Source organism: Zootermopsis nevadensis, unplaced genomic scaffold (genome assembly GCF_977971745.1).
Source record: "Zootermopsis nevadensis isolate Lab colony 2312 unplaced genomic scaffold, Znev_1.0 Znev_ptg000028l, whole genome shotgun sequence".
Taxonomy (NCBI): Eukaryota; Metazoa; Arthropoda; class Insecta; order Blattodea; family Termopsidae; genus Zootermopsis; species Zootermopsis nevadensis.
This window is the reverse complement of record NW_028259160.1, coordinates 9405950-9420420: the sequence shown is the minus strand read 5'-3', so window position 1 is coordinate 9420420 and position 14471 is coordinate 9405950. Positions and strand designations below refer to the sequence as shown.

Genomic DNA, 14471 nt, shown 5'->3' with positions numbered 1-14471 from the left:
TATTTTGAAATTAGTGACATATGCAGAATAATTTAAGTACTGATCACATGCATAAATGTTTAAGCAACAAGACATTCAAGCAACAGTATCTATTTTAAAAATGCATGAGACTGCACAGACAAACATATGTAATTTTGACAAGCAGAATTCAACAGCACAAATGCTAAATACTGTTTGTCCACATGTATAAAGTTCTCAACTCTGGACGATGTATTTTCAGGAATGCAAATAAACCAAGAAGCCAGATGGGTGTGCTTATGGAGGCTGTGGTTCTGCACACCGAGTAAGAAAACCTTAAAGGACCAATTAACATTACCTACAACACATCCTTGCTGTTAAAACTGGACATTAATTACTTTCAACACACAACAAACCTTACGGTATTATGCAATTTACTGCTTCCCAACTTAAATGGGGAGAACCTAACAATCATACAACTAAACTGAAATCTAAGAAACTCCTCAATACTCATAAATGAGGAAAAACATCCAAGTACAAAAATTTTAAATGCAGATTTTAAAATACTTCACAATCAATGTTCCGCTGCACTTAACATAAAATTATATGTAGGAATTACTCTTTTCTGATCAATCTATTGACTTGCAAAATTTTTTATATTAGCTTTCTGTACAGTGGAATTTGCAGTGAAACCTGCAAGAGAGGTGAAGACAAAATCATCTGGAAGTGTAAGCAGGACTTATTTAAAGTTTAAAGACTTTGTATGACATAAAATAAATCACAATTACAGAAAATTTCAGGTGAGAAATAATACTTAGTGTTAAAGATCAAATGTCTCCTTCCGGGTGATAATTTCATGAACTTATTTCCATGCTGTAAGATAATATCAAGCCTAACAAATTAAAGAAAAAATGGTACTTGTGGGTTATCGGGACACATCACTTTAAAAATAGGTTAGGTTAGGTTAATGCATGTGGGTAATGACATACACTTGAAAGTTGACAACTAACGTAACCTAACCTATTTTTAAAGCGATGTGTCCCGATAACCCACAAATACCGAAAAAACAATTATTACATCATGTGATTTATAAAACTTTTGTTTAATAGACACAATTACCAAAAATCTTCAGCCATAAAGATGTAGATAGTATGTTCCTCTGAAACGTTGGTACCTGCAAGGGATCATAACCTACAAGACCATCATCACAAACAAGAACAATACACACTTAAACATAACTCTTCATGAACAAAATCAAGTAATGTAATGTTTAACATCAGCAATGACACTATATACCATCTATCCATTCCACCCTGTTTCTCTGAAATGATCCTTTGTAGAAAAGGATGATAATTCAAAAAATGTTCTTCCAGAACAGGCAATCCTGGAAAAATTATCAATATTTTTCACTTTACAAATTATACACTATGGTGTCCTCTTTCTTCCAGATAGCATGTTGTAAGCAAAACTGGTGGGGAGAGATAGAGAAAAAAAGATGCCCCACCCCCACAAAAATAAAGACATTTTCAATTTCAAAAAACAAGCACAGAGGTGCCCAAAACACTTATATAAGGCACATTTTACCGAAACAGAATGTTGTAGCTATGCACAGGTGTGTCAAAAAGACTTACACAACCACATATTCTCCCATACAATGCATCAAACAAAAACAAGATCAGCATTGTTATGCTATGCACACATTTCTGAACTCATTTAGAGTTTCTTTCATTTGCATAATAATGTAACTCACAATTTAAATTAAAATGAAAGTAAAAAAGCTAATTTTATACTACATTATACATGGTAATCAATTGAACAATGAAATATGGTTTTTCATCTGTTATTATTCATGGGCTTCCGTCATAGTACCAAAATACGCCTAGAGAAGACAATGTTCCGAAAATAATAAAAACGTGAGAAACACTACATATACCCAAAGCTAAAGTTACAGACCTGTGTAGTTGTAAATGTCAAACTCCAAGTCCTGAGGCAAGGGTAATCCAACAGACAGATGCATCGCCAGACCTTCTAGCCACACTTCCATTACTTCAAAAGGTGGCCTGCAGCAGAATAGCAGAAATCTTACTTGTGGTGGGTAACGAATGAAAACAGAGCAGAGAGAGATGAACAAAGAATATACAGAATCCAACAGATTCCTTCAAATCCAACATATGACTTCAAAAACCTTTCCACATATTTGACAGTTATGCTTAACTTATTATACTCTCTATTCTAGACAAGTACATGGCATAAAACTGCCACAACATACACGTTTCACCTCTTAAATTTTTTACAAAAAATAAATTTAAACAGAGAAACAGAATTCAAAATAAAAAACTATATTACGACATCCTTTCTGAAATTTTGGTTAAATTAAAATTCTTGGATCCAACCAATCCAACAAAGATAAATTTATATAATTGTGACTTCCACACTGCATCTTACTACATTATACGGATTCAATGTATTGTAGACCCCACTTAATGGCACCTGCACCTTGTCGTGGTGGTGGGGCTTGAGTACCTCAGTGACCCCAAGAGCTATGCTGGCGGTAGCATAGCTACTGGTAGGGCCTCCCTAGCCAGATTGGTCGAGGGGGAGAGGTCAGACTAAGACAGGTACCCTGGTCCTCCAGGTTGGGGGTTGGGGGTTGGTGGCAAGGCTAACAACCTTGCACCGTAAAAAGAAATACGTTTCGAAACCTCAATCAAGGCCTCGGACAGACGGACCTAACACAGGAACAAATGGAAGAGGAGAATTGAGGAGGCCATGGACCGAATACGGACCAGAGAGCCATAGAAGAAGAAGATGGTATCAGCAACAAAATATGAAGCCATGATTCTGATAGTGTCCTAATACTGCAAAAAATTGTCTGTTTATGTAACTCCTTTAACCAATTAAACCACCTACACCCTTAACAAATTATTTACTCACCACTACAATCAAGATGTGAAAATACCACTAATAACATCCATTGTGTCAATGAAGACTATCAACTCACCTCTTGTCTGGATTCAGGTCACAACAAAGAAAGGCCACCCGGTAGAACGGCTCAGGACACTGGCAACAGAACTTCTCACGGAAAACATGCTGATTCAAACCAAAGTCTGATGATCGAGGCAGATAGTCTGGATCAGCATGCACACGACCTATTATCTGCACAAAGCCAAATATTACAAGTAACTCCACAGCTGTAAACAAAATAAGTCTTCCAAAGAGCAACTGCCAATTTCAGCAATGACTCTGCAGCCACAATTGATGACAAGTCTTGTATTTATGAGTACGATGCTAAATGAAGCTTCCACCTTTGCAGTAAAACATCCAAACATCACCTATGCGCTTATGATTAATTTTAGTAAGGAGCTGCAGTACAAACTCAATCATTCAATACTTAAACACTGGCAGATAAGGAGAAGATAAAAGATGCTGACACCGCTGCAAAATGCACTTGGAAGTGTAGTTTTAATTTTACATAACTCACTGGCCTTCACATTGATTTATAGCAGAAACAAACTGATTGATGCAAAACTAATCACACTACAGATACACTACATATAGCAATAACTCATGGTTAACTGTATTTTAATAAATATTCACCATTTTCAGAATTATTACAAATAAAAGTCGTACACAAATTATATGTACACTAAGCCACTTTTGAGACAACTGATAAACTCTGATCTGAACAACATAAATACATTACAATCCCCTCAAAATTACATTTCATAGAAATCTGCGGATGGACAGACATGCATCCATTTTCATGCACATGCAAGGAATTAATAAAAATATAGTACAGTTCTGTAGCTGACAAAACTCTTTCTACCCACAATCAGGACCAACATACATAATTCTTACCTCACAGAGAACAATGCCAAAGGAAAAAATATCCACTTTCTCATCATATTTATTTCCCTTCATCATCTCTGGTGCCATCCAATAGGGATTGCCAACCACTGTGTATCGTTTCTTACGCTCACACCTTCGACTTCCAGTTCCACTACTGCCACCTCTCTTGTTGCTATAGCGACGCCGGTCTGCCATGTTGCCACCAACACCTCCACTACACGAGTTGCTGTTCTGAGAGATGATACGGGCCAGCCCAAAGTCTGCCACAACTACAGTCTTGTCCTACAAACAGAGAACAAGGATTCATCTTTCCACAGCACATCACCATCATAATTTAAAGCCATTTCATCCACCTGATGACAAAGTATACAGCGGTTAAAAAGTAAAATCAGACAAACAGTGTCGACCAGTCCTAAGTCTGCCGAGTGCCACATTATTTACATACAGAAGCCCTCAATGCATATACTGGAATTGCAATGCATAACTGAAACAATCTATTTGCCTTCTCAATGTATAATCAACTGCTATTTATAGAAAATAAGCGAATGTATATAATATTTGTATAGCAATTAAAAAATTCATACCTTTAACCTTTATCTTACTTGCGTTCCTTGTCGGGGACTCAGCCCTACACATGTTCCTTGTGCAGAACGTAAATACTTGCAACACTGTAAGGAGACTTGGCTACGTCTTTTAGCCTCTTTTAGGGGCTGCCAATATTGAATCACTTTCTCTAGGGTTCTGACAAGTTCAACCTGAGCTGACAACCCGGAAACTATAACCATAAAGCAATAAACTTTCTTTATGTCAAGTGGGTTTCGGTTTCATTTTCAGACCCCTATTCAAAGCTACTAACATTACTCGGCATGATGGGTGAAAAGAATGAGTATCCACTGAAGTACAGCGAAACAAAATTTTTTGTGCGGTCAGTAGTTCACAACCATGGCTTCCACCATGTCGACTGAGCTTCCAAAAAAGAAAGTAAAGTTACTAAAGCCTGAAGAAATACCAGAAGTTATTTTGGACACTGATATTAACTGCAGTTTTAAAAAATTCTGTGTATTCTCTGTTCTATTCGCATAAATATGGCCTTTATTTCGTCATTTTATCATGTTTACTTTGAATAATATTAAAGTTTTCCGTAGAGCGTGCATAAAAATTTAAATACCTGCAAAAAAACTCAGTAGGGCTGCTACCACTTTGCCATTTAAATGCCCATCATTTAAAGGTTAAGGGCAACAGCCATTGCACAGAATCAACTCGTTGCATGTAAAGCGAACACCTGTACTGTGAAATCACAGTAATATTGTGATTGACATAAGCAATGGATCACAGCTGAATGTGACAGATTTGCTCAACTGAAGTACGATTTCAATTTCAGGTGCTAAGTAGAAATTGCAATATAAGCCCAGGCTGGAAACAGCAATGGATTATGATGATTAAATAGTTTCACCTAGATGTGCCTTTTAAACCAATGTGAAGTAGCATGACTGTTTTACCCAAAATTATATTAACAATTTAATATAATCCTAAGAAAACTGCAGAGACATACCTCTCTAACGAGACAATTGTGAGAGTTGAGATCACGGTGAATGATGTTCATGGAATGGAGGTATGACATGCCAGATGCAATATCCTTGGCAAAGTTTACTCGCTGCTCCCATGGCAAAGCCTCATTCAGGTCATGGATGAGTTCCTTCAGGGTGCCACCAGAAATAAATTCTGTGACCAGATGAAGCTTCTTGTCTTTATACAACACACCAATGAAACGCAGCACATTGTTGTGGTGTAAGCTACGTAACACCGCCACCTAAGATCATAAATAGTTCTCAACTTAGAAGGTAGAATTGTACTTGTTGGAACACGTGTATTCATGAGTCATAAATATTGTGTAATAATATAATTTGGATTCAGTTCCTCTGCCACAGTAGTATGCTAAAGCAGTGTAAAAATGTTCATACATTGCTTAGAAGTGTAAACAAATGTGTTCTACTATATATCACTTCTGGATTTTCTAGATTCTTCTATTCATAATAATAAGAAATAGACTTGAATTGTAGTAAACAAAAAAGTGTACTTCACAAATTTAAGAACCTTAAAATATGAAAGCTACTTTTTCTTACATCATCTAATACTATAATAAAAAGAGATTTAGGAGAGTTTCATAAAATGTTTATCTGTGACATCTTATGATAAATTGAAGACAGGTGCAAAATCGACATTAAAACATGTTATTAAATACAAAAATTATTAACTCAGAACATACCAACCAACAGTCAAGGCACATCACACTGTAATCATTCGAGGAAATGAAACAAACCAGGCACTGAAACTTAACAAACTCAATATGCCACTTGCCTCTTTCAGGAAATTTTTCTGGGCCTCCTCATCTACCCGATATAATTCCTTCAGCACCATAACCTCATTTGTGTCCCGGTGTGTGACTTTGTACACTTGACCAAAGAAACCTTTACCAAGCAGTTCTCCCTTTACGAGGTCTGACGCTCGGAAGATTCGCTGGCTCTTGGGTTCTACTCGAAATGACCTGGTGCGTGAAAGGTCACATGTTTCACGCGTCGGAGGCGAACTATTTGGAAATAAACATCAAATTAAATCCATGAAGAGCCAGTCACAGTGGCTATGTGGTCTAAAACACAGGTCCTGACACAACTGAAATATGGACTAGGTTTGACCCATTTGCACAAATGCAAATCCATATATTTCTGTGTCTATACTGTCCTGCATTTGTAGAGGTCTTGTGACAGGCAGACCCATGTCCAAGTCCATAGCTATGAAACTAAGAAATTATGTCACATGTGAGAATAGAATATGTTTTGCTCATTTATATATAACACTTTTCTTTGTATTTGAAACATTTATCTTCAAGTGTGGCTATAAATTTTCTCATTTTACTAGTTTTCTTGTTCATGTTTCATAGCTATACATGAAAACGTCTGAGCTCCAGTGAGCATCAGACCTTAGACTGAGATTGTAATATTGCTACTCTCAATAAGAAATTAAAAAATCTGGTAATGCAAGATCTTACTTAAAGTTATTAGTAAATTTTGATCAAAACCAGTCAACACTATGACAATACAATGTCATAATTACAATTTTATATGTAGTCTGATTAACAGTAACTAGCTCAAAAACCATTCAGATAAAACTTGTAGCTTTTCACATACAGTATCTTGTCTTTTACTATCTAATAACTGCTTCATGTAACATACAATATTCATAACTATAGCCACTCATCAAATGTAGATCAATTGCATTCTTAATTATTTATGGTGCAAAATATTCATATTGATAATGGTTCATGAACTGAAAATAGAACTATAATGGCTCATGAAATGTAGGCACATTTCATTCTTATGTTATTTTTCAATACCTTCAGTTATGATGCAGATGTTTCATTTTAAACACTGTATTAATCTTTGTTACAGCTAATAAACTCAAGTGTGCAGGCATGTATTACGCTGCTTCTGAAACTAGCTTATTTGTGATATTCATGTCCAAAATTAGATTGAATAAGCAATAACTGCAGAAAGAAATTCAACATACTTTTAACCCACAAGTTTTCTCTTGAATTACGTTCTCTCACACCAATGTGGAAAAATAAAAATGACAAAATCAAAACCATAAATTAAAGCTAAGCACCATCAATGACACAGTGATACAAACGAAGGTGCAATACGCAATGTTTCATTAACATAACAAATGTCACAAAGATAAAGACAACAGACAACCAAAACCAGATTACTAATCTTGACTACCTTCCACCTGTATACCTTTTCAATGGTATGGTCTATTTCCTATATTTATTATTTTGCATAATACATTTATGATTACAAATGCATTTTTGACACTTAAAATTACAGGTGTTGAATAAAATGCCTACAATTACTACCAGTAACGTAATAATAATGTTCCTAACTCACCCTTCTAGAAGCCGAGACATAGAAGATGAGCGCTCCTTGCTGCAGCTGCCCTTCCCTCGGCGAAGCTGCCTACTGCGAGAACCACTGATGTATCCCTCATCCCGTCTCTTAAACAGTCTTTCACGATCGGGTGGATGTGTTCGTGAGCCACACAGCCCTGTACTAGGTGCACATGGAGGAGTGATAACTGATGCAGAATACGGGAAACTTGGACGCCGCCGATTCAGGGCGTCTGGATCATGTTCAATTGTCAGCTACAGAGTAGAAGACATTACTGTCAAAATAAACTGTCTCCTCAATGTAACAATGTGGATCACACATGAAACTATTTCAGGTTGTGTATCTACAAAATCATTTTAAACCTTATGCAAGATTTTTAAAATTAAATTAATATAAAACCCATGTTCTAATTAAAACCTGAGGGGAAATAAAATTTTGTTATATTCAGTTCAATCTAAAATTATTAATGCATAGAATTTAGCTAGTCAAGAAATTTACCACTTTTACAAAATCCAAAGCTGCAGGATGTAAATTATTAGAAACCAAATTAATACTTTTGATGCAAAAGTATACAATTCTTTACCTTTTTTATATTCTATGATTATACAAGCCTGCATCAACAAGAGAGAATATGCATGGTTCTATGTGTAATTGTTACAATCTGAAGGTTCTAACCCATGCCATAGTTCAATGACTGCTTACCATAAGTAACACAAAGACAGAACACAATAAATTGTTCTTGGTTATAATGATTCGTCATGATTTACAAGCAGAGTGGTGTGCAGGCACAGTGAGTGTCAATAATGGATTGAATTAGGATACAGAGGAGTCCCGGAAAAAATCAACAAGTGAGCAGCTGACAGGTCTCACTGGGAAAGGCAATGGTACAATGTGACCATGTGAGATGTACTGTATCCTTCTCTATTTGTAGTTTCATCCCAGTCAAGACCAGTTATCTCACTAAAGTGGAGTTCATCTAAAACTCATTTGGCAGACCGGATCAGTAGTTCATTGTCTACTGTCACATTTCACACTATGCTCAACAATAATTTCATTTATGTACAAATTGTATGAAAAATATAAGCAAACGACATACCTGTAAGACTGTGTCAGAGTAACGGATGAGATTCTCTATGTTTTCTATGGGTTGGTCTTTGACAGGGGTCCCATTCACCTCCAGGATTCGATCTCCAATGTGTAGTGACATAAGATCGCTACTCATATCCAATCTGAAAACAGACAGCTCATATGAACACCACAAATGCAATCTTACTAGTATGTGAACACTTGCAAACCAAACAACATGCCTTCTCAGAAATACCAGGGGGAGAACATATAACAAAAAAATACTCTCAACACATTCTTAAAAAACCCAAATATTTAATCTTTATTCATTTCCATAAATGGGGCTTGAGTACCTCAGTGATCCCAAGAGCTATGCTGGCGGTAGCATAGCTACTGGTAGAGCCTCCCTAGCCAGATTGGTCGAGGGGGAGAGGTCAGACTAAGACAGGTACCCTGGTCCTTCAGGTTGGGGGTTGGTCACAAGGCTAACAACCTTGCACCGTAAAAAGGAATATGTTTCTAAACCTCAATCAAAGCCTCGGACAGACGGACCCAACAGAGGACCGAATGGAAGAGGAGAATTGAGGAGGCCATGGACCGAACACGGACCGGAGAGCCATAGAAGAAGAAGAAGAGGAATCAGAGATATTAGCCTTTTATTGCTAAGGTTCAAACCATCAGCTATAAATATAAAATGTTGATGGTAATACAACCAGAAATGTGCAATCTGTAGCGTATGTAAATTAAATTACACCTAAATAAAGAAGCACCTACTATCATAACAAATGCCCATAAAGACACTGATTGGGGTGGGGTGGGGTGGGGTGGAACAGACTCCATTCATTACTATATGTTCATACAAACAACTGACAGGATAGGATCTGCTATTATCTGCACTAAAAAAGTTGTAAACAGTAATATACAGAAATGCCTATAAATAACACTGTGTTCCATTTATAATTTTAAGCTTTCCATATTGTTGATGAACATCAAAATGCATACTCCAAAATCAAGATGAAGACTGAAAATTAAAAATCTATAAACGCAATGCACAAATGTACAATAGTTTTTAAAAATATATGAATTGATAAGCCTGATGATGATGTGGTAAACATCGAAACATGTCGTCGAAATCAAAAGCGCTGTGATAAATGTAATATTATACGACACAGAAAAGCGCCATAAAATATAACATAATGCAATTTATATTGTAAATGTTATAAATAATTTTAACAACATTATTTTAAAACAAGTTTTGTGTATAGACTGGAAAAATAAATATATGTAATGATATAACACAAACATGACGCAATTAAGATACAAAGTATATCAATGTTTTCCAGCAATACGACAAAAAAGAACTCATAACTAACTTACCTTTCCTTCATCCAGGCATTCTCACAAATTTTGCTTCAATACTGAAACCAAAAGCTTTAACTTTGTCACCCACGTCGCAACACTATATTGCTACAAAAGCAAATCTGTTTCTATCTATAAATGTGCTTCTAGTACACTGGCTACAGGTGCAAACACTGCCAAAACTTATATTCAGCATTGCTCTCATATTCATAATACTTGCACTAGTAGCTTGTAGCAATTGAGTAAAATGACAAGAATTTAACAACTGAGCATGCAAACTCCATCTTACTTCAACTGCAGACAACCAGGTAGTTTTGCTAATCTAGAACTCCAAATCCAATACTCTGTTCTAGTCATTCTTTATATAAACTGAGAGTGCAGAATACGATATGTGAAGGCTATGTCCATAAATATATGACCAAGCATGAACTGCATTCATAATTGAAAGAGTCAATGATTATCATGGGTCCACTCTACATATTTTCATATTATGGTAAATTTAATAAAATGTGCTTTTGCACATACAGTATGACAAATTAATTTTACATTATAATACTAGGCCATGAAAAAACAGAAGGAGAATACAAATTTCTGATTGAATTATTTCTGTTGGAAAACCCAAGTAATGTGATAATCTACTCTCAAAATATTTTCCACATCAAGGTAACTTCTTATAGCCACGAATTTAAAATCTGAATATAGAGTAAGGCACATGAAAATGGATGTCTTATAAATGCATCCTTTTACTCCAATTTTAAAGTAAACAGAACACCTGCCTACAAAAATTATATATGCTGATTTTATAAGCAGTCATAATAATATACAACAAATATTTTCCACAAAGATTTTTATGCTGCTAAAATCAATAAAATGATAATCATTACACATAAAGTCAACTGTTCCCACAGTAAAGGCTAACTGAAAAGACCAACATAAAATATTCTAACAAAACTGCAAAAGAATATGAAAATAAAATTCAAAGTGGCAAGACAAAATGGCTGTGATCTATATGCATAAAAAACAATGGTGGTAGTAGTAGTAGTAGTAATTATGTATGTACTCTAATAAATTTGTTCTGCACATCCACCTTTCTCTTCCAAAATAAACAAGATTCCACAAGTTTACAAGACAGCAAAGCAATGTTGAAGTTCAATTATGTTTTCAAACTTATCGCTGTTTGAAAGCAATTAGAAATTAGAAATCTCGTGCACCATCATGTCATGCCCACAGGTCACTTCCTGCAAATCTTGGAACAGGCAACCAAGCATTTAGCTGAAAACATTACACAAATAGCAGAAACAAGCAGACAGTCAGTCAGGCAGATGAACCAAGTCTTTTACCTATAACGGGAGAGATGGCAGCACAATCTAAACGCTGCCTCAAGAAGAGAAACTGCAAATTTTCCCACTTTGGTGTGAACAATGCTGAGGATCCTGCAAATAACCGCCACTACATGACAACTCCATGGTGTTTACCTACTTATACAGCAACCAACATGAAACCTGAATGTCCCATTATGACTACTGTAACAGTTTCTGGATTATACCTCTCGTTGGCTACAGTAATTCTGGAAGAAAGGTCTTGCAAATCTAGCATAAACTTATTTGTGCTCACTAAATGTTATGCATCACTCCATTTTATAAAAGTATTTTCTTATTAAGTAATAAACTTATCATATATAATTTGATTCATAAAACTGTATAAAGAGAGCTTTGGTTAAGACATGCTGTACAGGAAAAATACAACTTTTATGCCTCTCTTTCACAGCTAAAACTACTCTCATAAGGGAGGATGCAAGACGATTAGGAAAACCGAGGATTTATTTAATAAGTGGATATTTAACAATAATTAGATGTGTATGTGTAACACACGTTCAATTACTTTCGCAGTAATGGATACAGTGATACTGGGGTCTGATCCAGTAAGTGGTATGCTCTAGAAACACAGTATTGTGTAACTAAGTATTATATCAAGACACAAACACTCCAATGCAAAAGACAAAATATAAATTAAACCGAACAAAAGCTTCATCTTACACAAATTTCAAGGTAAAAACTGAAATGACATGATGGGATACTGGGCCTAAAACCTTGTTCCACCTGCAAACCTATTATTGTCCCCCACCATAAACAAAAAGGCATCCAAAAGAGCATAAATTTCAATTTAATTTCTATTCCCCAGAATTTTGAAGATAAGTCAAAACACACCTGTAAAGAGGGAATGTAACTGTGATAATTATGTTTCTTTGGAGGCTCTCAAATGAGAGGCGAAAAATACAGTTAAGGAACAAAGACCTATAAATTATACAGCAAGATTCTTTATGGTGATAAGTCATTTTACATTAAGGAAAAATGCATAGTATTTTGACTGGGCATTAATGTTTATTAAATACTTACTCAGAAATGCGGAGACCACGACAACCATAGGGCTCAGTTGTAACAGGAAGACCCCGGGCACTCTCCACACTCAACTTAATGCCACGCTGACCATCACTGGTGGGTGGAATCTCCACCAATCGGATTGAGTGTGGTTTGCGAACAAATGGCGTGCCTGATGTCTTGCTGAGAGGCTGCATCTGACGTTTGTAACATGGTCCACTGTAGAAAAAAATGTTTACTGTATATACTATATAAATCAGTATATTGATAGTAATATAATAAAGCAAAGAATGCATATCAATAGCACACACAAACACATTTAATATATAAGATTTGAGGTTTTCACAGTGGTGAGTATGAAGATTTCTGTGTAGTCTGGTAGATGAATGTCATCGCCCTGATGACGGAGGCAGTATGACCTCTGAAACGTTGGTTAACATCGACCAGACTACACAGCGCAATAACCCAGAAGACAGAAATCTTCTTAACATACCACCATTTAAAAATTGAAAATATACATATACATTTTATATTTTTGTGTCATGCAAATGGGTGTCAGAAAGTGAAAACCTTCACACCACCTGATAATTATTTACTATAGTTCTAATTCTGCAAATTTACTCTTCCTACTGAAAATTTACTGAAATATACTGCATACACATTTTATGTTCAAAACTACATAGAAATACCCAATTTTGCAATCACTCCTATGAAAACATAATCCGTTCATATGTATATGAAATTTCATATTGTTTGATTTACTTTAATTAGAAAACTCAGGATGGCCAGTTTCAAGACCCCAAAAATACAAAGCAAGAGGTTCAACATACTAGACACAAGACTCAGTTTTCAAGTTACACACATGAAGAATAACTCACATAATAATTGTAAGATGGAATACTAACCAGTACAATTTGGAACGTTCCACCAGAGCATATGACTCTCCATCCCCAATGAAACCACCACATGACGTGCAGCAAAAACATTCTGGGTGGAATTTGTGATCTCCAGCCACCATTACTGGCCCAGTAATGATCTAGTAATATGATAAATTGCTGTTAAACATCAGATCTCAAGTCTTAATTAAATCCAATAGTTATGGGCTGTACAATTTTACACAAAATCAAAAGAATGAGATTATATACATTAAGAACATCAGAAACATTCATTCATAGCAATTCAAAGTCATTATTAATAGAATTAGAACTTCAGTTTTCTATGTCAGAAAAAACCCTGCACAATCCATTGACACGTGAAGACACACGCCTTGAATTTCATGCTGACAAATCCTACCTTTGTCATAATAAATTATCGCATCCCTGTAAAATTTGAGATTTTCATGGTGATGTATCAATTATCTTCTAGGTTTCTGTACCATGCAGAATTCTGGCCAAAGTGCCAATGTTTCAGAGGAACATACTGCCTCCATCAGTATGTTCCTCTGAAATGATGACACAACCAAAATACTATACAATCAGATCATCGATACCACATTCTTCTTCCAATGCAATTTTGAATAACATGTAGGGCCACAGTACTTTGCAAATGTTATCACTGAGTAGCACTTAGGGCACCAGACTGTGATGGATCTATTTACTTTCCATGTGAGACAGACTTATTATGATGCCATTGCAGGATTGAGGTTATATACTGTCAATGTTACTATCTAAACAAGGACACATTGATTTCTATCCACTTTAAAACAGATCACAAAAAATATTGTGTGAAAAACTTTGAAGAAATGCCTTTGTTTGATATCACTGTACAGCTTTAAGCATATTTACTTTTTCATACCTGTCCACAGTCCTGGCATGACTCTCCATATTTTGTCCAGTAATCATCCTTACAAAACAGTAGACCATCCTTTTCGAAATACCAACTTGACAGTGATGCATCACATGCTGAACATCTGAAACCAGAA

General features: G+C 35.7%; 1 protein-coding gene across 2 annotated transcripts in view; it reads right to left on the bottom strand.

The window, feature by feature from the left end:
* The window catches only part of LIMK1 (LIM domain kinase 1), a 28520-nt gene that overhangs the window by 12336 nt on the left and 1713 nt on the right, over nt 1-14471 (bottom strand). Inside the window, exons 3-13 of one of the 2 annotated variants that reach the window (XM_087357876.1) lie at nt 14345-14459; nt 13456-13586; nt 12569-12769; nt 11513-11605; nt 8845-8977; nt 7749-8002; nt 6166-6394; nt 5360-5617; nt 3817-4089; nt 2960-3114; nt 1912-2018 (exon numbers count right to left, since the gene is read on the bottom strand). In XM_087357876.1, the coding sequence (XP_087214002.1) occupies nt 1912-2018; nt 2960-3114; nt 3817-4089; nt 5360-5617; nt 6166-6394; nt 7749-8002; nt 8845-8977; nt 11513-11605; nt 12569-12769; nt 13456-13586; nt 14345-14459 (1949 nt within the window). The remainder of the gene's footprint in view (nt 1-1911; nt 2019-2959; nt 3115-3816; nt 4090-5359; nt 5618-6165; nt 6395-7748; nt 8003-8844; nt 8978-11512; nt 11606-12568; nt 12770-13455; nt 13587-14344; nt 14460-14471) is intronic. The other variant, XM_022077938.2, reaches the window with a different exon arrangement.